General features: G+C 44.3%; 1 protein-coding gene and 1 non-coding gene across 2 annotated transcripts in view; one reads left to right on the top strand and one right to left on the bottom strand.

Moving 5' to 3' along the window:
* The window catches only part of POLG (DNA polymerase gamma, catalytic subunit), a 27,799-nt gene extending 2,713 nt beyond the window's left edge, over positions 1–25,086 (bottom strand). The window contains exons 1-22 of the mRNA XM_063314370.1: positions 25,038–25,086; positions 23,762–23,936; positions 21,960–22,487; positions 20,615–20,801; positions 20,146–20,313; positions 18,262–18,408; positions 17,991–18,070; positions 16,592–16,774; positions 15,129–15,280; positions 11,622–11,745; positions 11,113–11,337; positions 8,968–9,085; positions 8,549–8,614; positions 8,084–8,188; positions 7,083–7,243; positions 5,339–5,392; positions 4,144–4,261; positions 3,499–3,634; positions 2,777–3,023; positions 2,562–2,684; positions 1,856–2,024; positions 814–1,022 (exon numbers count right to left, since the gene is read on the bottom strand). Coding sequence (XP_063170440.1) covers positions 814–1,022; positions 1,856–2,024; positions 2,562–2,684; positions 2,777–3,023; positions 3,499–3,634; positions 4,144–4,261; positions 5,339–5,392; positions 7,083–7,243; positions 8,084–8,188; positions 8,549–8,614; positions 8,968–9,085; positions 11,113–11,337; positions 11,622–11,745; positions 15,129–15,280; positions 16,592–16,774; positions 17,991–18,070; positions 18,262–18,408; positions 20,146–20,313; positions 20,615–20,801; positions 21,960–22,487; positions 23,762–23,936; positions 25,038–25,086 — 3,524 coding nt within the window. The remainder of the gene's footprint in view (positions 1–813; positions 1,023–1,855; positions 2,025–2,561; positions 2,685–2,776; positions 3,024–3,498; positions 3,635–4,143; positions 4,262–5,338; positions 5,393–7,082; positions 7,244–8,083; positions 8,189–8,548; positions 8,615–8,967; positions 9,086–11,112; positions 11,338–11,621; positions 11,746–15,128; positions 15,281–16,591; positions 16,775–17,990; positions 18,071–18,261; positions 18,409–20,145; positions 20,314–20,614; positions 20,802–21,959; positions 22,488–23,761; positions 23,937–25,037) is intronic.
* TRNAR-UCG (transfer RNA arginine (anticodon UCG)) lies at positions 23,845–23,917 on the top strand. Its single transcript has one exon. It is a non-coding gene; the product is annotated as a tRNA-Arg (tRNA).

The raw sequence follows: 25,086 nt of genomic DNA, 5'->3' as shown, positions 1-25,086 counted from the left end.
TTTAACCCTGATACATTAGCAGGCAATGTTCTATTTAGTGCTTGAATCTGATTGAAAATTACATCCAAAACTCGACCATTGAAGCTCTTTCACTAGTTGTAATCAGATATAAGTACCACAGATAAGGAGGACAGATGAAGATCCACCCCACTTCTCCATCCCAGTTCTCAAGATGTCACCCATTTTAAGTGATTTGTAACAATGATGCAATCTTAAATCATCCTATTATTAACCTACAAATATGTAATGGGTAAAAAATGCATCAAGGGAGACTAGTTTTTTGAATCACATCTTCATTCTTTCAATTACTATAAAGAGAAAGATTTTACTGTCAGATTATGTAATTTTTTCCCAAGATTTGAGAATAATGGATTCTCATTAGACTGAACGCTATCCTGATCTTAATCTTCCAGATAATGGGATTAGACTGTCAAAAGTCAAAACAGTAATCTGTCAGTAAAGTTTGATATTTACTTTTCATATGCAGCTACTAAGTTATGGGGTCCCAGAATCTTTATTTCCATGATTTTTTATTATTATTATTGCCACTTGAACTTCTTTAAACTGAACATTACCGCCAATAAATTCCTGTTTGTCTGACTGAGAAACTTTCTGGCCACACTCAAATCCCTCCAGTTGAAGCGTCTTCCCCAACCTGGCTAGCATTCTCCAAAAATGACAGAAACACAGCTTCCAAAATTCCTACCTAGCATAAAACATCCAGGGGTTGCAATCCCAAACATCTGGAGGGCACCAGATTTGGGGAACGTTATCCCAAATATGAGCTTGCCAAATGACAGGACCAGTGCTTACCGTGTGAGGAGGTTTGTGATCTGTAGGGCAAGTGCTGCTCGGTAGCGGTCCTCGCTCTTGACCAGGTAGCGCACTTCATCATGGATGCTGATGCAAAAACGCCCGTCAATGTCAAATACCTCAAAGAGCCATTTCATAGATACAAGCATCAGGTGCAGATAATCCACAGCTGAACTCTGGACTACCCAATTTATTCTGCTGGTCACAAACTAGAAGGAAATAACAGATAAGACTTTTTCAATCAGCCTTAGGCTTGTTATTTAAGAGCATGGCTTCCTTTTTGGCAGTCCAGATTCTGATAAACATACGAGTTGCATCATTCCTGGATTCTGGTCTCAACTGATTCATTGATCCAATTTATTTGCCATGCTTTTTTCTTTGGGGGTGTGTGTGAGAGGTTGACGGCATGTCAAGTGATGCTTGGAGCTCTGGAAGCCTGTGAGTTTAGCATTTCCAGGATATAAATAGGAATCAGATCCAATTCAAATCATCAGTTCAGATTTTAAAGTTGATCTAATTGGTATTGTCAATTTGACTTTCTGATGTGGATAGGTGAATCCAGCTGATCTGATCTAGAAAGCCCATAATTCAATAGAGGGCTATCTGTGCATGTGTAGAAGTATATACAGTAGCTGGATTAAATTGGAGATGATCTGATTCAGAAAGCAGTCTCAGAAATTAGATAGGATCACCAACACCATTTTTCCCACACCCCCTAGTAGATGAGTTCCTAGGCTTCCTTGCAATTCTAAGCTTGTAGACAAGTGGAAGTGCCTGGAGAGCACTTTCTTCCATCACAACTGCTGAATCCAGTGACAGCGTTGCCATGTGGGAGAAATGATCCATTTATGGAACAAGGCCAGGCGCCAGCCCTCTTTGCACAACTGAAAGAAATCACTCTGCTCCATTGGCAGGAGTTCTGAGTCCTCTCCAAGAATGGTGACAGTTAGGGTTAGGACCACATCTCCAGTTACAGTTAGGCCACTCCTTCTGCCCCCAAAATCAAGAAATCAACTAGTTAGAACCGGGGGATCTCTCTCACCTCACCCTTGACAGCCGCTGGCTCCAATGCTCTAGAGATGCGGCAGCCGAGCACTGGGGTGCTTGGTGCTTCCGACATGGCGATGCTTTCCAGTTTGTTGAACATTTCAGACTCTGTCCCACTGGCCCACACTCGCTGGCGTACCACATCCCACCTCTTCCCACGAGATCTAGAATATGAAGCACGTAACTGTTGGACTGGGAGGTCAGCAGCAGATCTGACCCTACAGTTCCGGGCTGCTACCACTGAACTGCAAGAAGGAAGACCTGCATTGCAGCAGGAGAGAAACACAACACAGAAAAACAAACTGATACTGCCAACATACACGACCCGGATTTTAGCTTCGCAGAGTTTCTGTTTCTGCTTAAAACGACAACAAAAAGTTCTTGTCTAGTTTCCAGACCTTATGGCTGAAAAGGCAAGCTTAGGAATGTATCGCCAAATGTTTGGGGAATTGCAGAAGTCGCAAGGGTGCCTATTACAATTACCAGTCATTGGGGGCAACAGACAAAGAATTCTGACCTTTCTAGTGACAGAAGAATTTAGCAAAATGTGCACATTCCTAACACGTTTGCAGTGTGGCGTTTAAATGACCCTGACATGGAATACTGACTTCCATTTTACTGCCAACAGCCCAAGCTTTAGCTCTGGTGTAATTCTTGCAGGAAAAAAGCAAGAACAAACCTTGCCCTCTGTTGTCACCCACCGTTTCGTTCCCTCTCGTCGTATCCGCCGCACATCTTGCAAGTCTAGGGAGCCGTCTTCAGCTCTTTCTACTGGGATGCCCAGTTGTTTCACTAGCCATTCCCCCTCCTCAGAGAGGTGACAGCTACAAAAAAAGAAGAGAGGAGGAAAACAAAGAGTGGGAGAGACCATCCAAAGCTGCCAGCAAAGATTCCTCCTTCGCCAAGGCAGTCTTACCGTCGGATTCCCTTCGTGACAGCATACATTTGCCGGGCCTTCTCGCTGGCCTCCTGTTCTGTCAGGCGGTGGTTGAACTGCATGAGGAGACGCTCGGCGAATGCCTGCCCTGCCCCGTAGATGCGTCCGTAGTTGAACACCTTGGCGTGCTCCCGGCTGATCCCCGCCGCGGAGGCCGTCCTGCTGTGCAAGTCGGTGCCGTTGCTTTTCTTCCCTTGAAGCGTCATCCAGCCAAAAGCAGTGCAACCTAAAAAGGGTGGAAAAGGGGGCCAGGAAGGGAAAGGTAGTCTCAGTGTGGCCTTGTTAAAAGAAGGCAGAGCAGAGTGGATCAGGAGGGGGACAGTTGGCACAGATGCAAAATTGGGCCAGAACCAGATTCCACACAGAAAAATAAGCATGTTTCCAGGGATTAGGGCTGCGACATTTGTCAGCTGAGCTCCTAGATGCCACCCTGATGACCGTCTGTTTTCTAATGTTATGCATTGGCCCGTCCTCTTCTCTTCACTCTAAGCAAACCAGAAATCTCACTGAAGTTCTTTCACCTACTTCATTAAAATAGGTTTCAAAATTCAGCTTCTGAATACGAGAGGCCTTCCGAAATAGGAGAGAACAAATGTATAGAGGTTTCATCTATCAAGAGTACACAGAACGTTCATGTCATAGAAACAATGTTTTGACTACCAAACGCTCTGGAGAAAACCTCTGGGTATAATGGCACTCACCATGCATGCCAGCAAAATGGGCTTCACCCAAGACAGCTGCTATCCAAAGTTCTTGGGAATCAACATCAGCTCCAACCAGATGGTAGCCAGGAGGGGCTTGGACAATAGCTTTCAGCTCACTGCCCACCCGGTCAGTCTGCAAGAAATGGGGGAAATGATTTCGGTTCTCAAGGAGCCTCAGTCAATCCATGGGCTTGGATTAAAAGGAAGTGCCTTTTTATCCATCATTTTGCTCAACTGAAAGACTTGTTCTGCAAGAGGGACGGTCGGTCAGCTCTTACACGGTTCTATCAGTTCTACATGGACATAGATCACTTATGTTTTGCATTGTGTATGGCAGAAAAAACAAATTTATTCTACTCTTCCACATGACCTAGTCCTGCCACATAGGAGGGTAAAGCAGCCAGAACAATCAGCCTTGAACCCAAACTTTATGGCATTAGAGATCACACCTTCTCCCATGACTGAAGTGACACTAATAGGTTCCTATTGCGAGTTTGGAGGGGTTTCAAATGTTGGCTGTCTTATGGAAACATTGCTTGCAATTACCTGTTTTCATCCTATTCATATTCAGCTCCACTGTAGGAATATATAACAGGGCAGTGCAGAATTTTGAATAAAAAGCATCAGAAAAAACAATCTCACCCTGGCATTGCTGGCTGTCAGCCAAGTGGGCTCCACAGCTCGTCGAGTTACTGTTCCAGCAGTCACCACCTGTGGCAAGATGGCTCCATAATCATTCTCTTCATCATAGTCTGGATGCCTAGAAAAGGGTCACAGTGAGAGCCCATTTCAAAGCATAGCAGGCCACCAGCACTGGCTCTGCAGATGACGAGCAGGTTCCACATTACTGTTTATACCCCCAAAGCCCTTAACAACTGATCTGCAATCATCTTCCCTCCTGCTGACCTTGACATCTCAGTAAGATGCAGAGATCCCATGAACCAATCACTGGCTCCTCCTCCAGCTGACCCACAGGAATGCAAAGTGCCCTCCCCTAAGCTGCTGCAGCTCCTACAGCTACAAAAATCCTCTTGTTCCCTCAATTACACACATGCAGTCCCAAATGTCTAGCCTTCCCTGTTCCCCATTTTCAGTATCCATGGTGTACGTTTTACTGTTCATTACTGCTCATCAGGTGCTAACTGGGTGAGCTGCTAAGCTGACAAGCCCCCTTTCCTCCACCGCATATAAGAGCCCAATGACTATGATGGTGACGGAGTAGCACATCGGCATTTTGGCAACCAGATGCTTCTCTCTATGACTATATCCATAATTACAAGCTGTTGCAAATTTGCTATATTTAGAGATTGAAACAAAAACACAGCACAGTACTAATAAATAGGAGCCAGAAAAAAGAGGCAGTGTCATCTTCTCTGCTTATTAACAGTGTGTGCATTAGGACTGCTTTCTCTGGATGTTTTTATGGCCTAGTAGCATTGAAAAGTGCTCTGTTCTAGGGAGGGTGAACTCCAACCAGGCTCTGAGGTCCCAGATGGAGAGTCCCAAGACCGTCCACGTGCAGAATATCAAGGGAGCCACAGAACTGTTGATCTTTCCCCTAGGAGAAGATGCAACAGTAAATCCATTAAAAAGGCTAATTTGGTGAGCTGCTCTTTTTACCATGATTATTTTCTGCTTCCTCTTTTCAGAGAGAAGACCTTAAAACTGAGAATACAAGTAAGTATCCAAGGCCAAAAGTGGCAGTTATTTGAAAACTAACCTATCCTCAAATGCATATCTTTACATGGATTTTAGCTGAGGTTGCTAATTTTGGGTAAAATAAAAGAGCTATGTAAATAAAACAATATTGGTCTTGACCACATTTCTGTATACGTACCTAGTCACAGATCGTGGCAGTTCTCCTCTCTTCAACCACACCACTATCTGTGAACTGCAAGGAGAAAGGAATGAATTGTCAGATGAAGGAGCCAGAAAACTAGATTTAGAAAGCACAATTGGTACTTAAGTAATGTTATTTAATGTTTTTCATCAACCCACGACTCCCTGTCTGAGCATTCTGATTCTTAAACCTTACGCCCAGAAAGGAAGAACTCAGCTAAAGTAGCCCCAGTTTATTTAGAGCTCCACATATCCCCAGGTTCCCATTATGGACCAAGTCTTTCCTCCCAAACCTTGAATCAAGAAATCCCCCCATGTGAACATCAACTATTGTAACTTAACATGTTCATATGATCCAGTTCCTGCCCTTCTAGGCAACAAGAGGACTTTGCCTTGTTGGATTTTTTTTTAATTCATTCAATCATGTCCAATTCCTGGAGACTGCCCGGACAAATCTCTGCAGTTTTCTTGGCAAGGTTTTTCAGAAGTGGTTTGCCATTGCCTCTTTCCTAGGGCTGAGAAAGAGTGACTGGCCCAAGGTCACCCAGCTGGCTTCGTGCCTAAGGCGGAACTAGAAATCACAGTCTCCCGGTTTCTAACCTGATGCTTTAACCACTGCACCAAACTGGCTCTCTGTGGGATGGTACCTCACCCCAAATTGAGGAGACCTGGACCATCTGTTCTATACCACTGTATGTGAAAGAACATCCTGCGGAATCAAACACAGGACCCAAAGCAAATAATCAAGGCTTAACTGCAGTATTTATTTAAACAGTGTGCACTGGAGGGGTCCTCACCAAGAATAGTGGGTGCCTCCCCTGAAAACAAAAGGAATGCACTGATATTTATACATTACAGAGGAGGAGAGGATGTAAGCACACATATTCATTTGATGCAGGCATACATACATATTCATAAGCAATAGATCTCAAGTTACTTTCTGCCCTACTTTTCTACTTTAAAGAAAGCCATTGTCTTAGCGGGAAGAAGGGAGGGAGCAAACTTCTTGAATGCAGAGATTCAAGGGTTGCTATGGAAATCCACTGATAAAAGCAAAGGCTGCAGAAGCTGGTGTGAGATAGTTTCCAAGGTTGTTGCCATATTCCTTTATGTTTCAATTTTGACATTTTGTCAACCCAGAAACAGATTCAGGATTCCTTCTTCAGTATCCAAAACCAAGGGAATGTAGAACAGACCTGGGATCAGAGAAGCCTGCGTTCAAATCATTATTTCATACGAAGTCTACTAGATAATGCTGGGCCTCACACCCTGATGGATTATTAGAATTAAACCATTATAGTCTACATCTGCTGCGTCGACCCCAGGTGAACACTGAATATTCTAAAGGCAAAATCGGTAATCTACCTGAAGCAAGGTAGTTTCTTTCGATGCTGAACTCATTTACAAACTCCATCTGGGACAATCAGCATTCACCCACAAAGCCTAATGTTCATCATATATTGGGAACTCATTCCAGCTGCCCCAACTTGGTTCCTCTCTTCATATTCAACATTCCTCCAGTGTTGAATATGAAGCCTGGAATTGGTTTATGCAACCTAGACAAGTTCAAGACAGGAGGAGGACACCTGGCTACATTTGGAATACAGAGTTCAAATTCTTGCTGAGCAGAAAGAAAGTAAAGGAGAAGGGGGGAAAGGAGAATAAGAAAGGACAAGCAATCACACCATGGTTGGCTGGCAACGATCCAAAGCCATAACTGAATCTGAGGTTACTCTGCTCACCTGATGCGTTTATGGGCGTTTCTCCAGAAGGAGATTTTCTTGTTGATTTCCAAAGCATGTGTCCCATCTGCTGCTCCTATTCCAGCTTTTAGGGTGCCATCTTCCATCTTGGGTAAGAAATCCTTGGCAAATGGGCTTCCCACATTGCTGGCATTGCCATCCTTTCAACAGCAGGGAAGGAAAGTTTACTTTGACTCAAGAGACCAGAGACAAAACAGATTCTGCAAGCAAAATGCAATGCTCCTTCCTGGCTACTTCTAAGGAGACTTCTTACATCCAAACATACAGAGAAGCTCCTTCTCAGTTAAAATCCCTGTTTCGGCTGGGATTATCAGAGATTATACCAGACCAAATCATCTGAATCGCTATGATCCATTTTATTCCTGAAAGCTATTCCTAGGTTCTTCTGAATGTGCAGAACATTTTTCTATGCCTAATTAACAACCTCAACTGTACTCCCCACAACTAGGAATAAGCAAGGCTTCACCATAACAAGCAGTGCCAGCAAAACAAATTTAAACTCTGGTGCCTCTTATTTACATCCCCTTTCTTTATCCTTCCAATCAGGAGAAAAGATTTTAATTGCTGAGATGCCTCAGTTAGAAATCTTCCGGCCAAAACTCATCAATGGCACAGATGCATGATTGGGTAAGTCAAGAGCGCCACAGCTGTATTCTCACCCCCCCCAACCCAACAAGGATACGAACATTATCTAAATGAAAAACCGTGTGCGCCAAAGTGAAAGGATGGTGGGGTGCACTGGAGTCTGAAACAAACTGCAAGAGTGTCAAAATGACAACACACGTGCATGTTGCCACTAGCTCTCCCTACAAATGCTGGGGGCATGCATGCAATGACTATATGGGATGTAACACCCTCTTGATATTAAAAGTGGTCTTCTTTTTCCTTGCCCTGGCATGCTTGCTCTCATCTTCACAGTCAGTAAACCACAGGCCTGCCTTTTCACACACAAAAGCACGCCCCACGATGTTCACCCTTACTTTGTGAGGCAGCTTAAAAAACCAGCACCCAGGTATATTGACATCATTGTAAGGTCCGTTGCCATGGTGATATTCAGGCGAACTCTTTCCCGATTCCATCTCCTCCTGAAGAACCAACACAGGATTAAGCATTTGAAAGCCGCCCAGGTGCATATATATGAGATGGGCAGCTATATAAATTAAAATAAATAAATAAATAAAAATTAGCTGGACTTAAACCCAGAGTGCAGAACAAAGGGATGACTATTGAGATGTAGCCTCAGGCTCCCATAGGCTGCCCTGGGGAACACAATTCTCAGTATAAAAAAAGATCGTCCACTCCCATCCTAGAGTACTAGCTGAGCCCCAGAGGGAATCCAGCATTTGGACTTCCACTCAAAACATGGCCACCCACCACCCAAACCCCAAACATGCCGGATACAAGATTAAGTGATGATTGATTTCTTTCTTTAGATAGGCCATTACCTGCCTCAGTTCTCTGGTTACAGGATCCATGTCCGTATCCACCTCCAGATGGCCAAGCAACTCAAGCTGACATGGAAAAAAAAAACCCTTTAACATGTGAAGCTTGTTCTTCTCCTGCAACTATTCACAGGATCGCTTACCTTCCATCTTCGCATTTGACCAAAAGGATCTTTTACCAAAATGTGAAAAGAAGATCCCTCTGCATATAGAAAACCAATAAATGCTATACTTTACCTGACATGCAAGTTTTCTATAATCGGGGCACGGTCATTTTTTCTCTGAAGAGCACAATCCAATAAGAATTCCTGAAGCTCCTAGGGGAGCTATGGTGAACCTGTACCCGATATCTCACATGGTACAATCCAGCGCACACTCTATCACAAAATTGCGTATCTCAGCTTGGAGAGGATAACTAGTACCTTTTCCCAAAAATCACCATTTTCCGTTAAGAACTCTTCTTCTAGGTAGCCGTCGAGAGAAACTGGTTGCTCCTTGCCTTTCTCCTTGCAATATTCCCGATACAGATGTTCTATAGCCCTGTCAAAAATAAGTGTTTTCACGCACTGAACGGCAGCAAAATTATAATCATACCTTGCCTAGTACAACGTCTGATCCTCTTTCTTGATTCTCATTACTGAATCCCCCTTGTGGGGAACAGACACATTAGGCCCGATCATGTACACAAAAGAATGGGTTTTCTTTCAACAACCTTGTGTGTTTGGCCCTTCTATGCATTTTTCAACAGCAGGCTTGGTAAAATCCATAGCACCTGATGATATAAAGCTTACCAAACTAGAATAAAGTTTTTATTAGCACCAAAACCCAGCAACATTAAGCCTGACAAATAAAAAGCAAAGACGATATTGGCATAATATTGTAACTATACTCAAGAGGCATGTAAAATTTTGTAACCTTTTAAAAGGACCTTTACATACTGCTGAACAGAATTTGGCTATATTGTGGGCAAGGCCTGTTGCTTGTCATTAATACAACACAGCAATCGCCTGGATTACCTAGGTCAGTGCTTTTCAAATGTGGCAACTTTAAGCCATGTGGACTTTCAACTCCCAGAATTCTGGGAGTTCAGTTCTGGGAGTTGAAGTCCACAGATCTTAAAGCTGCCAAGTCTGAAAAACACTGACTTACAGGATTTAAGAAGATGAAATCAGTTGAGTTCACATGTCCCTACAATGCCTGCAGAAAGACAAGGCACAATTAGCTGTTTCAATTGCACTGGGCATCTGACCAATGAGACCTTTCTCCAGTCCTGATCAATGTTATCTCAGCATATTTCATGGCAGAGCTGAAGGTTAACTACCTTCTAGTCAAGACTCCAGATTAGTTCCCCAAGAAGCAGCCAGAGGGGAAAACAAGCCTTCTTCTGGGATCACACTGAAAATCTGAGCAGTGGCGTGATCTTTTGATTCCATCTGGAAACTGATTTTAACAGCTTTGGTTAAAAACACCAGGGGCTGGGCCTGCAAGCTGTGTGAAATCAACTTTGTTCTCTCCTGCTAGTAGTTCCTCCTTGCTATGCCAAATCCTCGCCCTATTATTTTTTATTTATTTATTAAATTTGTCCACTACCCAATCTTGTTCATTGACTCTGGGCGGCTTACAATAAATAAAAGAACAAAAATTCATTATACAATATAATAGAAATAAATAGAAAATGTAAAATGTAAAAATGTAACATATAAATATAAAATCCAAGGTGGTCATGATGGAATTTACCAGGGCTGCATCATGGCACCAGCCATGTGCACGATCGACTGTCCCCCCTCTCGCCCCAAGCAACGTGGCAAAGCCAGGTCTTAACTCCCTTTCTAAAGGGTGGGAGAGTGGTGGCCAGCCTCACCTCTGGGGGTAAGTTATTCCAAAGGGTGGGGGCTACGGCAGAGAAGGCCCTCCTCCTGGACCCTGTCAATCAGCAATCTCTCATGGACAGGGTCCGTAACATGCCCTCTCTGCCTGACCAGGTGGGATGGGTCGATGTAGTGGGGGTGAGGCAGTCCCTCAGGTGACCTGGACCCATGCCATGTAGGGCTTTAAAGGTGATAACTAACACCTTGAATTGGACCCGGAAGCAAACCGGCACCTAATGCATGTGCCTTCCTAGGGGCTCCAAAAACTACTCACACGGCCACATTCTGCATTCCTTCTGGAGGAAGGAGGTGACCCAGCGCAAAATTATGCTGCCCACCCCCAATTCCCTGAGCCGCCCCAAAAGGATACCATGGTCGATGGTATTGAAAGCCGCTGAGAGGTCAAGGAGAGCCAGGATGGATGCGCTACCCAGGATGGATAGATAAATTGTATTTATCTATCAGGTTGTGAAAGGGAAAATAGATATCAGAGAACCATCAGTGCCACTCACTCAGTTTCATGCTTTGCCACATTTCCAAAACTTCCTCTGCTGTTCTGTTCTCCAGCTTAGATAGCAATTACAAGCTCTTTGTGTAAAATGTAAACACATGTAGGCCAATGGCACTATATTAAATGTTATGCTTCTGTTTCACAACATACAGGGGCGTAGTTTCACTTCCCCAGAAATCCCTCCTTACTTGAAGGGGCAGGTGGGTGATGCAGCATCTGGACCATCCTCTAACAGGTTGTCCTTCCTTCCTGGCACCAGGTAGCCCCAGCCATGTTTCTCAGAGTAGTGCAATGGAAAGCCGTCCCAGGTGAGCCTCATGAGCTTTGGAGTCACTCTCATTTGAAGGCTGATAAGGTTGGGTCCAGGGGCCCAACTAGGATCATTGAGCCGTGGACACAGGTTGCGATACCACCTACGCAGGAGGAAGCAAACAACTTTGACACTCAACCAACAGCTGGATAACAAAGACCACCTACAAACCTATTTGCCCATATTTCTCTTCTGGGACTGCTATTTACTTAGATGTATACCATTTCCATGAGATATAGGCAGAGATGGGCAAGGAAAGAGCCAGCTGTGCTGGCTGGGCATTAGAGCAGCAGGAATCCATCACAGCTGGAAGGAACCAGGTTGAGGAAAGCTATTTCAGGAGATCCCCTCTATCTATCTATGTGAAAGATTTCTTTAGCTACTTACTCTGGATGGCCAGGGAGATGCTGAATTCTCTTTGGCTGCAGAGCCACGGTCTCCTTTAGACTCTGAAGAGCCAGTTGGCTGGCAGGGAGGCTTTGCTCTTCTTCTTCGGTTGGAGGACCAGGATCTATTTTCACAGTATAACAACACAACACAAAAAAGTGTTCAAGCAGCATGCATTCCCTATCTGATTTCAAGGAGCCTCAGAAGCTATCTTGCCCCAACAGTTCCATGTCTGGCAAAGCTGTAGCCCAATTTAACAGCTAATGGGTTGAAAGGAAGGGGGTGACCAAGGAAGTTGAGGCTGGATGGAGCTGATGAGATTCCCAACAAGGGAGAGATGAGAAGTTAAAAGAAAAAAATGCAATGTATGAATGGATGCAAGCAAAATCAAAGAATCAAGGATAGGAAGGTACAGGTAATACTGTTGGTGTAATCTAGGTTCAGCTATTTTATGTATGTATGTATGTATGTATATATTTATTTATTTTTCACATTTCTATCACCGCCCATCTCCCCCCAAAAGGGGGACTCTGGGCAGTTTACAATAAAATTCACCTTAAAACCACAACATCATAAAATTACCAAGTCAACACCTACAATACTAAAATAAATAAATAAATATAAATATGGAATCCAAGTGGGAAATTTCCATTCAGTAGGGAGAACTCTACATCACCAGCCACCCCAAGGAAGAGCTATTGCCCTTCCCATCCCAGGCAAGGCGGCAGAACCAGGTCTTCAAACCCTTCCAGAAGGTCGGGAGCGAAGGGGCCTGCCTCACCTCGGGGGGTAGAATGTTCCACAGGGCGGGCAGCACTGCAGAGAAGGCCCACCTCTTGGACCCCGCCAGATGAAATTCTCTTACAGACGGGGTCCGCAACATGCCCTTTCTGCATGATCGGGTGGGGCAGGTTGATGTTATGGGGATGAGACGGTCCCTCAGGTAACCCGGCCCCATGCCATGTAGAGCTTTAAAGGTCATAACCAACACCTTGAATTGGACCCGGAAGCAAACTGGAACCCAATGCAGCTCACGCAGTAAAGGTGTTACGTGTGCTGATATTGGAGCACTCATCACTGTTCGTGCAGCCACATTTTGGACCAACTGAAGCATCCGGATACTCTTCAAGGGTAGCTCCATGTACAGCGCATTGCAGTAGTCTATATGGGAGATGACCAGGGCATGAGTGACTGTCCGGAGGGCATCTCAATCCAGGAAAGGGCGTAACTGGTGCACAACCTGAAGTTGTGCAAAGGCCCTCCTGGCCATGACTGCCACCTGCTCTTAGAGCAGGAGTCGTGAGTCCAGGAGGACCCCCAAGTTACGCACGGGTTCTGAATGGGGCAGTGCAACCCCATCCAGAACTAAAGATGACAACTTCCCGGATACCGAGGAGCCATCAACCCACAGCCACTCCCTCTTACCAGGGTTCAGCTGAAGCCTGTTGTTCCCCATCCAGACCCCCACAGCCCCCAGGTACTGAGAGAGGGCAGCCACCGCATCACTTACTTCACCCGGGATGGAGATGTATAATTTGGTATCATCAGCATACTGATGGTACCTCATCCCGTGGTGATGGATGATCTCACCCAGCAGTTTCATGTAGACGTTAAATAGGAGAGGGGAGAGAACCGAACCCTGTGGCACCCCACACAGCAGGGTCGAGGGTTGAATCTCTCATCTCCTATCACCACCGACTGGGACTGGCCCTGGAGGAAGGAGGTGAACCAGCCCACCCCCAACTTCCTGAGCCGTCCCAGAAGGATACCATGGTCGATGGTATTGAAAGCCGCTGAGAGGTCAAGGAGAGCAAGGATGGATGCACTGCCTCCATCCCGCTCACACCAGAGATCATCCATAAGTGCGACCAATGCAGTCTCTGTCCCATATCCCGGCCTGAAACCTGACTGAAAGGGGTCTAGATAATCCATTTCATCCAGAATCCTCTGAAGTTGTAATGCCACCACTTTCTCAACCACCTTCCCCAAAAAGGGGAGGTGGGAGACTGGACAAAAATTGTCCAGAACAGTAGGGTCCAGTGATGACTTTTTGAGGAGGGGGTGTACCAGTGCCTCTTTAAAGGCAACCAGAACCACTCCCTCCCTCAAAGATGCATTAACCATCGCCTGGACCCAACCACGTCACCTCCCGGGCTGCTTTCACAAGCCAGGAAGGGCGTGGGTCTAGGTGACACATGCTGGCGTTTACAGTCTGGAGGATCCTGTCCACTTCCTCAGGCCCAACAGGATCACACTGTTCCCAGATAACAGGGTAAGTACGTCCCCTCAGCATCTCCCCAGACTCTGCCCCACGCTTAGAGTCCAACTTGGACCAAATCTGAGCCATTTTACCCTGCGTATGCTCAGCAAACTCCTCCGAACGGCCCTGTAGGTGGGAGACAGAGTCCCCCTACCTAATAACGATCGCGTAATTTTAAACAGGGCCATCGGGTGGCATTCTGCAGTTGCAATACGAGCGGAGAAATATTGGCGTTTCGCCGCTCTTACCGCCACAAGGTAGGCCTTAATAGCGGCTCTAGCTTGTGTTCGGTCAGATTCAGTCTTCGTCTTCCTCCAGCGGCGCTCTAGGCGTCTCTTAACCCTCTTCAAAAGCCGCAGTTCCTCCGTGAACCACGGGGAGTGCCGGGTTTGAGTGGGCAAAAGAGGCCACACAGGTGCGATCCTGTCCAAGGCCCTGACCACTTCCCTATTCCAGGTTGCGGCCAGGACCTCCACTGGACCGTGCAGCAGATCCCTGGGTATAACCCCCAGCTCCTTCTGAAACCCTACCAGGTCTATCAGTCACCGGGGGTGGACCAACCAAATGGGTCCTGCCTCCCTGCGGAGGGGGGCAGCAAAAGAGAATCTCAAAGCCACCAGGGTGTGATCTGACCATGACAATGGGGACAGATTTCTTCTCCCTTACTCCCTTCAGCTAGATTTCTTCTCCCTTACTTCCTGCCTTTTACTTCCTCTTGCTTATTATGTCATATTTTTTTCTGCACTTTGCATTATGTTGCTTATGCTAAATGTATATGTGGGTATGAGTATGTAGATCTGGGTCCTTGGTAGCTTTCATCCAGAAAGCAAATTTCAAAGACTCCCCCAGTGTCCAAGGACAATTACAATATGGTTAAGGTGAAACTGGTTCACATATTATGCTAAACCAAAGTTGGTTAAACCTTGTTCTGCAGAATCACCCTACTACTGGTGGTACTCATTCACTGCATTGAACCTTAACTGTGGTGTGCAAACCACAATGGCTGGGCTACACCAATGCACTATGTCAAAGCAAAACACATATACGCACAATTTCAGCTTAACACAAAGTGTGATCCCAACCAGTGAGTGCAGTGTACAGGAACCTAAAGATGATCAGAAAGTTCACTCTGGGCCAAGGACTGCCTACAACCTTGAACTGGTCATAAAGAGATATCAAACACACAATTACACAAATGTGAGGAAATCCACTCTCCCCCCCAATCTGATCAATGAATGGACATTTACCTTCCTGCCACTCCAGCAGAGAGGCTTTTCCCACTATTTTGGGTGGCTCTTCATTCACATCTTCCTCTTTCTTCCCACTTGGTTTCATTTTCTTTTGCTTAAATTGTTGGAGGTCCCACTTCAGATCCCATAACCAGGGGTCATCTTTGTACCTATAGGGATACATCAGACCAAGGAGAGATTATTCGAACAACCACTTCCTATCTGCATGATGCAGCTCTAAAGCAGCCTTTCCCACCAAAAGGCACCATGTCACCAATTTAATCCTCTTTGAGACTCTTCAGACGTGGGTAGCCAGATGTTATTCTACAGGGTTCAAACCCTCTACCAAGAATTGAACTCATAGACCTTTGCACTTCAGATGACTACCTGCAGTGTATTAGCTATAGCAGCTATCCAGATTCTAGCACCTAGCAGTTTCCTGGAAGGGATATCTAGAAGCTATCAGAATGGTATATATCCACCTTCCCTTAAGCACTTAGGGCAGAGAGATACCGATGTTACATTATGTCATGCCCCCACGTAAGGGGCTTTTGCATGACTTCCGCCCCATTCCCCACGCACACACGTAAAACCCTTTGAATTAAGCTCAACTCCTGACAATGTCATGGGCACATCCATATACTGTAGTTCTTCCTGGTCATTGACCATAATTAAACAAAGCTGATTTTTGATCCATATGGGTCAGTGCAGAAGTGACTTTTTTGGGATGTTGCTTTTATGTTCCTAGTCTAGGGCACAGCCCTGAGATTTCCTGATAGCCTTGTATCCAAGTACTAGCCAGATACAATCCTGCTTAGCTTTTTCAACCAGGTTTGGTAGGTGCTGCCACCTGCTCTCCCTATAGCTTCCATTTTTCCCAGATAGCATGGCCATGGGCCACCTCCTTATAATTCTAAAGGGAAATTGATGGGCAGAGAAAGGACGCTTCTCTACTTCTTCCACATCGTATCAATGAAGTTCCACTCTATCTAAATGCCACCCAAACAGCAAGAACCACATTCCTTTGCTAAATAATTTCCAGCTCCGGGACACAGGGCTTTCATCTTTGTCATCTTCTGTCCCCTCTTTGGGGGGAAAGTGTTCCTCTGCAAGATTTGTTGTCACAACGGGGCCAACATCCAATTTTTAAGACTGAATTTTCTGCAAGATCATGATCTGGAAACTCAGTTTTCCACAGAAAAGGCTGAAAGGCCGGGAAGAGGATGCAGTACACAAAAAAATGAGGCTTTTCTTTTCTTTAGCTGGCTTCCTCAGCTGCTTTCTTTTTTCATCTGAGATTCTGCAAGCTGGAACGAAAACTGGAGAGAAGGTTGAGCCTATGGCTGCACAATTTCCTCCTTCATTCTTCTTCTCATATTAACACCTGACCACTGCTTGACTGAGATCCAAATTCCAAGACCATGTTTTTAGCAAACAGTGTAGTTCTGGCTTAAGGCCTGGTAACTATACTATGCCAGTACCTCTCCTCATGAAGCAGTTGACAAGCATCATCTGCCAAGTTCATCAAGGACTTCTTCATCTCTTTTTGCAGCTCCTCATAAGTGACCTGAGCTTCATCCAGGTACTTCACCCAGTTCTGATTAAGAGGTAGGTAAGAAACGCCCATTTCTAGCATACCTGCAAAAGTCACAGGATGTGGACATCTAATGGGGAAAAAGAGAAAGGAGGAGCTAAAACCCAAAGCTAGTAGATGATGGGCAATGCTGCCTATAAAGAAGGCATCTGATAACCTTACAAGCAAGGCGAGTTTTTAATAACCTATCATGCCAAGTAAAATCTATAGACAAAATCCAGAATGGTCCTCTATAGAGTAAATCTGGAGTGGCTTCAAAGGCTGGGTAAACCACATAAAGCAGGTCCCCAGTTTAAGAACAAGTATATAGTATATATTTTACCTTTCTATGCATATAAAACACTTAAGAAACGCTTCCAAATACACTAAAACAGTTTAAACATAGTAATACACAAACTAGTATTTAACCCGAAACATTGTACTTAACTCAAATTGTTAATGTAATAGTCTTTATGGCAGTTCGTTCTTAACTAGGAGTCGTCTGTAAACTGGGACGTCCTTAAACCAGGGACCTGCTGTACTGCCTCTTTTGTCTTGGCATCCTCAAATATATCTTTTTCCCCCCATATAAAACCCATGGTTGCTATTTGTTCCTATGCAGAATAATCAAGTGCTTTATTTAAGATTAAGGATTATTGTTTCAGCAAAGGCCAAAAATTTCACTTCTAAACACTGGCGGTGAGCATCTGTAGCCAACTATTTCTCAGAAGCCATGTCTCCCCATCACCACCACTGCCCATAAAGATTCTTGCAACAAATACTCTCTTCCTTCTCACTTTTGCTACCTGCCATGGCAAGCATTTTACTAGTACAGCAACCTTCTAGGAGGTTTGATGTAACTCCCAAGCTTCTTTGCTTCAGTTTTCCAACATACAGTACACAGGGAAATTTATTTCATTTTAATCGATTTGTAACTTTCTTATCCCACTTCATCATTGCAAACTAATGCCCAGACAAGTGATCAGTTTGGTTCATTAATGAAGATTAACTATTGGGAAACTAGGCACATATCTCCCATCCAAAAAGTGAAGGAATTTCATGAAATGTAAACTTTCTTTTCTCTCTCCTTCAGGATAGCGTCACTGATGGGTCTGCAGCATCATTTTTACCACTATACAGGGCCAAGTAAATTTACCAATATATTCCCCAAATAGATGAATAACTAAACCATGCTAACTCCTTGCTCCTAAACTCCTTTTGATATACAAAGTCAACCTAAGATTTGTAGCTAAACCAGAACATTGGAGTCTCATCTTCAAAACATTTTCACCCAACAAACAATTCACCTTTGCAAGAAAAGAGGAAGCTGTTCCTGGAATATTTCATAAGTAGCCTGAACATCAAGGGCACAGTAATTCATCAGCTCCTTTGAACAAAGGGAAACATAAGGAATGAAAAATTATTAAAAGTTAGACCATAAGCTACTTGCTAATCTACCCTCATATTGCCTCCTGATTATTGATGAGTTGCACTCTGTTTAAAACAGATACCTTTCTTGGGGCCTGCTACCTGAGACTCTGTTCTCAGAAAGAGAGATTCCAAAGGTTCTCTTCTCACCTGGAAGCTATTCCTGATATCATTCATGCTGCCCTTGATAAAGAGTTCGCGGGCTTCTTTCTGCAATGTCTGGCCTCCAACATAGAGGGAATGTACATCTGCCAGGTTGTTGATGCTGCTGATGTTCACCCAGTTCCAGGAGGTAATCTGCCAGGAAGAACAGCAAAAGAAAAATAAGAAACTAATCTATAGATTAAAAATCATGAGGAGAGAAGCTAGAGTCGTTGGGAGTTGGGCAGCATATTAATTTAATAAATAATAAAAACATAATCACCCATTTGGGTCATCATGGCCCATTTCTCCCCCATAGTTTTAATCCTCAGAATTAAATAACCAGATTATCTCCCTTACAAACTCAGTTCTCTTTCTTTTGTTATTAGATGTCCAAGCCTCCTTGTCTTAATCCATATATACAGTAGAATAAGGATGGTAGAAAACGGAGAATATTGTTATCCGTACTTCAACAGATGGGCAGTCCTATTTGTGAATGCCACTCTCCCATTTAAAATAAAACTCATGGAAAAAAATAAAACAGAGGGAAAGTTTTGTTGCAGCTGTTTCTGCTCCCAGAAAGACTTTAAAAGAGGCAGGCAGACTTGAACTAAATGCGATCATCTACTTCACACGTAAAAAAGGGGCAGGGTTTCAATCAGGTGGCTCCCATCCTGACTATTTTGATCTCCCCTTTTGTGGATATCCCTGCATGTAGGTCAAAAATGAATATGAAAATATATATATATATATATATATATTGTTTTATTCTAGGTAGGTATTCTAATGCTCGTTTAGGCTTGTTACAGTTAAGTATGATTAAATATGTAACTTAAGTATGTAGGATACAATGTTCTTAACCAGGATTGGTACAGATCCAACAGATGCCTTCAGACAATGCACTAAACTCAGTTAATATTAACCCTGGTTATGTCTTTTGTGGCTCAGCTTGTTGCATAGACTCAACCCATTTCAATATATGATGCAAACCCAGAAAACAAATGTATTCAATCACAATGTAAACGTGTGAACACAACCATGCCATTTCTCATTTAGGTGGTGTCACCTCCTGCAAGTCTTCTTGAGGCCTTATTTAGGGAAGCAAAGAGGATAATTGCACTGGACCCTATTTGCGGAACAAGGTTTAGGACTGAAAGCAGCCCGGTGGATTGAGCCCTTTTATTCTAGTCAATAAAACTAATCAGTTAAGCTACAAATGACAATCCTGTAAAGGATGTTAATATTGGGCGTTTAGCCATATAGTCCTGTTTATTGGCTCACAGACTTCAATGGAAAGAAAAGAATGAGAAAAAAATTGCTTGACAGAAATTGCACTGAGGAGAAAGAAGGATTCAAAAGAATGATCTGCCCCCAAACTTAAGAATCTTAAAACAGCAGCTCCATAGAAATAATGTCACTAAGGTATAACTAATGATAAGAGATTATATTCGTAAATTTATTCATATCTGTATTGGAGAATGTCGGAAATCACTCTGTTTCTGTTTTCTGTCTGTTTAGCGCTTTTATAGTTTCTTCTTTTTTCTTTAGTTCTATATTCTAGCTTTTCTATATTTTGTATTTTAACTATACTTTGAAAAATAATGAAGTTCTTAATTAAAAAAAATTAAAACAGCAGCTCTAAGGAATTTGATTACATCCAGCAAAGGATAAACACCAGAAGCAACTGTTCATCAGGCGGATGAACACTATCTACAACTTTGAACACGGCTGTCCTGGGGAGGCCCACCCCTTTCAGAGTTATATCACCTGCACTGGGCCTGTTTTGAAGTCCAGCAGCATCAAGAGCACACCCAACGCCTTGTGTTGGAGTCAAGAGTCAGGATGCTCCGCAACAGAAGCCACTGTACATGGATCACTACTGCACCCACTCACCATGGGTCCATTGCCTTTGCTGTGCGTCTTCTTAATGTGTCGCTGGACCTGTTGTTGCCCTCTCCCCTTGCCCTGCTTGGCTGCCTTCCAAAGGCTGCGCTGGAAGCCGGTCAGTCCTGAGATAGCCATGTGCATGCTCATCGTGTCCAGGAATCGCATTTGGGATCCCTGAAACAGTTGTTGGAAAAGTCAAAGGGAGTGTCTCAAAGGGATGCTGCCTTACAAACCCACGTAGACTGGCATATCAGACGTATGATGTGGCCAGCCCACATCTAATTCAACAACTGGTATTGTGCAGGGTGGTCCCTTAACGCTACAACAGCCAGGTTCAAAGAAATTTACACCATAAACCTTGGTTCAACAAACCACAATAGCTGAGGTCAGCCCCAACCTTTTCTCCTTCAGGCCACTGTGAGAACCGTACAGAGGAGAAGAAAACAAGTTGAAGAAACGGAGAGCGATGACTTACCTGGACCAAGTATTGCTCCTTAATGTGAGCACGGTCAAAGGAGACATTGTGGCCGACCACCAGCCTCTCTGGCCCATTCTGCTTTTTTAAGGTGCTGCTGTATTCCAGGGGGATGAGATCAGACAGACCCAGCTGGCTAGACCAGCTATAGCGTTGTTCTAGCAGACGCTTGCTGCACCACGAATACCTGTGAGGCAAAACAGGTCCATTTTTACTATACTCAACAGTAGGGTCCCTTAAGCAGAGCTTCCAAATGGTGGTACATTTACACAAAGTGATACTCAGAAGTCATCTAGGACAGACACAGGGCAGGTCACTGAAACTTTAAGTAAGTCTCTAAAATTTGACTACCAGTGTTAAATAATGTAATGCCTGTAAACATATCAATGTCCTTCTTGGGAAGAATGGGGTTTTTGTTTCTATCAGGGTGGAACGCAGGTTCTTTGATAGAAAGATGGGGAGGGGGCTTAAGATATGAAAACTGAAGACCCACCAAACTAAAACACTGTTACTAATGCACAGGGTATTGGAACTGACTCACTTTATTTTTGGATCTGCCTTTTTTCTTTTTAACAATTACTGAAAGAAACTTGCAGCACAGAGATGACAGATTAATTCAATCTAGAGCCCATCAGTGAAAAATCATCCCAACATTTGGTATTTCAGCATCTACTCCCCATTCAACTGTTCTTTTTTTAAAGCATTCCAAAACATGCTTACTAATGAAAAAAAAACTTATTAATCCAAGAAGGAGATTCCTCTGAGTGAACAAGGCTTAATCCAAATTGCAAGTTGTTCCTAACTCTACAAACTTTGAATTCTAAGCACATTATTTAAGGCTTGGTTCCTGCAAGGTACTAAATGATAGGGTTTTTTTTCATTTTGGCTTAGCATGTTGTGTGGAACCTGCCACGGTTGGTGTGTAAATTAAGGTTGTGCAAGTCTAACAACTGTGGTTTATCCAATAAACCTTAGTTTCTTTTTGCACTGCCAAGATTCTCAGACCAAGTTGGTGCAAATAAACAACAGAATCCAAAGATATGAAAAGGAAAAAAACTTTGGGGACTAGAGGTGGTGATTCTTTCTCTTTTCTCAAAGCTGGTAATCTTATGACTCGTTTTTTCCAGATGCTTTTAAAAGCTCGAGTACAGGAAAAAAATTCCAATAAGTGAAACATGACCACCCAACTAATGGGGAAAAATTGTATGTGTAGAATTTCTCCTTAGCATGAAACTCTTAAAGACAAGGAGGACAGCTGGCACACAATTCAACATTTAATAAGAACAAGAATAGGATCCTAATATCCAATAACTTCACTCTAATTCCAGAATGCTCCACTTCTTACCAAGCATTTGATGAAAGAGCTACTGCAAGTGTGGGGCAATGCCCTTCTTCCATGCACACCTCCACATCAAAGACCAAGGCTCGCTCATCAGGGAAGTCCACTGTTCTCCTCTCCCCACCGGGTCCATATTGGGTCCATCCTACTTCCCAAGCCCATTCTGTGGGCATCGGTGGGATCTCCTGCTGGATAAGCTCCTTAGCAGCCTCCAGATAGGGAAGGCTCTGCTTCTGGGCCAAGATGCAGAAGTGTTCATCTATGTTGGCTCCATACATCTGGGGAAGCTGCAATTCCACATCAGGAATGGTGGATGTTTCTTTGCCCCATAAGTCATGTTTCTGCAAGTGTTCTATGCTCTTCTGAATGTCTTCATCTGAATAATGAACTTGAGCACCCCGAAAAATCTGTTCATGAAGACCCTTGGAGAGCATCTGGATGCCAAGAGGATTCATGCGCTGCTCTTTGAGAGGAGCACCAGTATTGTCCTGAAGCAGGAGACCTGCAGAGGACCCAGATGAGGATGCCCAGGTTCTGCACAAGAAGGATGGACCTGCTAGTGGTGTCCTCCATATCAGACGTTTCATCTTCACCAGGAGCAAGCAGTATGAAAAACAAGCCTGATTTCCTGGCTAGTTCAGATCTGTCAGAAAACAGCATGCATTAAGGTTCATGTGAATATTTTCCATCCCAGCATTCCACATGCTGGTAACATTGCCTTACTAGGAGACGAAAAACCGTAATTCCTTATCATGAGTTGCTGAACAAGCCACAATAGCTGAGTTTACTCAACACACTGCTCCATTAATCAACACACTGCTCCAGGAATCATGTTCCTCCTCCCCTTCCAAAAAATAGTTGTTCCTTCCTAAGTAACAAACACAGATTGTTTCTTCTAACAAAACTAGGTTATCCTCACATACCCAAAGGATACCCCCTCTCCACAGTTGATCTCATCTTCCTTTCCCCAAAAGGATTTATAGAATGCACATGCCTTCTCACATGGCTTTAAAAAAAAGACCCTCCTTTTAATAGGCCATATTCATACAAAACACTTAAAACTAAGCCAGATAAAAACCAAACACGTTTATGCAAACTGTTATGCTTGCTTAATGCTGACTATGGTTCTGGGGCTTAGCACGTTGTGCAAACCCAGCCGGGTTGGTTAGTTTAGAGTTCAATGAATCGTGCAACTTCAGAAAAGGGGTTAATGAAGAACCCGGTTAAGTGGTGGGTTCATGCAAGACCCGGGTTAAGTGTGTCGTGTGAATGCGTTCATTGTCTCTCTCTCTGACCACTCTCTTCCCCCCAAATGGTATTTAAGCTCGCTTCTCCCCCAAATTTTGCTATTCCTTGTTCCCACCCGAAGAAATGGATGCATGCTCACCACCTATCCGCAAAGAAATCTGCCTTCCTCCTTCCCCCACGAAAGAAGATGTAGGAAGAGAAGAAGCTGTCCCCCACCCCCAGCAGCAATGAACCCTTCCTGGGTGCACAAAGCCCCAAACTTGGAGGACCACCTTCCCACCTCGCTGCCCGCCTCCTTCCAGCCTCTGCAAAACTCAACGTGAATCTGCTTCCGCTCCAACTTATGGCGGCCTGCTCCAACTCGTGGGGGGGTGAGGATGAGAGAAAGCGAAACCAAAGCTTCTTTTTACGCTCCGAAGACTCCCCAGGCAGCGAGAGTGCCCCAAATTAGAACACCTGAAACAGAAAACGAGGCTGGGAAAAAGTACATCACAGTCGAGAAGCTTCCTTTGTTTCTCTTTCTTCGGAGGCATCCCCCCACATCGGAGGGAAAATGGTACCTTCCAAAATCTCCCGGAGCCACCGACGCAACGGCGTCCTGCTGCAACTTCTTATAGGGCTCGCGCAAGCCTTGTTTCAGGGTGGCCGCGTGGCCTAATGGATAAGGCGTCTGACTTCGGATCAGAAGATTGCAGGTTCGAGTCCTGCCGCGGTCGCAAACAGGAGCGAGGAGCTCTGATTTTATTTAATGGCCGACATTACGGAACATTAATCTTTATGAGTGCGCGGTTCGTTTTAATGGTAGAGCATATTCATTTCAGTTACGAAGAACTCCTGCGCCTTCATTCTATCTTTAAACTTTAGCCTTGGCTCTCTCAAAGCGCTCCCAAATGTTGCTGGCGGAAGGATGATTCCTTTGGGCAAACAGTTCAACGCGTTTCAGAGGCAGAAATTTGCTGATTGGGTTCTTGCAGTCTGCTAATCCTCAGGTGGGAAATGCTTTCTGCACACTGTATTACGCCTTACCATGATGGCCTAATTCACAATGCAAGTTAAAGTAAAGGGCAGGGAGCCCCCAACTCCATTGGGGCATACTGTGTGAATCGTCATCGCCCAAGTAACGGAGAAAAGCTGAAATTGTAGAATTTCTGCAGGACAGGACCCCTGGCACCCTGTTCAAAATCTTACGGATCAATCCATGCACAGGATGGCATATCAGCTAAATCATATCGTTTGTTTAATTTCAGACTAGCAGGTTGTGTGAACCCAACCATCCCATTTATAAACACAGCGTATGGCATAGTGCAATGTGTGAATCCGATCGCTGGCTGGGTACATGCAACATGTTTATACCGGTAATCAGATTTCCGGGTTCATGAAACACAGACTCATAAATAAACCAAACAGGACGGAAAGACCCTCAAGATGTTAACCTGCTCCCATCCCCCCGCCCCAAACCACCAACCAGATTTAGTATGTTGTACAAGAACAGTTACTGGACTTGTAACTGATCTATTTAAGTGTATTTTGGGAATCCAGCCACGGAGGTAAATCATTTCATATGGCCATTAAATTACATCTCTGTGACTCACATGCAACGGAGGACTGGATTCATGCATCAAACTAACACATGGCTAACTAGATAAGCCACAATCAGCAGGATTCACACAACTCATTAAGCTGAAACCCAACAAGCCACCTTACCATTTTGCCTGATCTGCGAATCTCAGTCTGTGAATTTTACTACTGAATTAAGTTCTTCATCCTCAAGAAGCCTTCTTCTGAAACCAGCCAGAACACCTTTCTATGTTCAGCTTGGCAACTGAAGGCTCTCACTTTCCATGTGGAGCTGTGAAGCCAGATTTACGTGGAGCCTGGTGTGCAT

Source organism: Candoia aspera, chromosome 13 (assembly GCF_035149785.1).
Source record: "Candoia aspera isolate rCanAsp1 chromosome 13, rCanAsp1.hap2, whole genome shotgun sequence".
Taxonomy (NCBI): Eukaryota; Metazoa; Chordata; class Lepidosauria; order Squamata; family Boidae; genus Candoia; species Candoia aspera.
The sequence above is the reverse complement of the archived record's forward strand: the minus strand, read 5'-3'. Positions and strand labels throughout refer to the sequence as shown.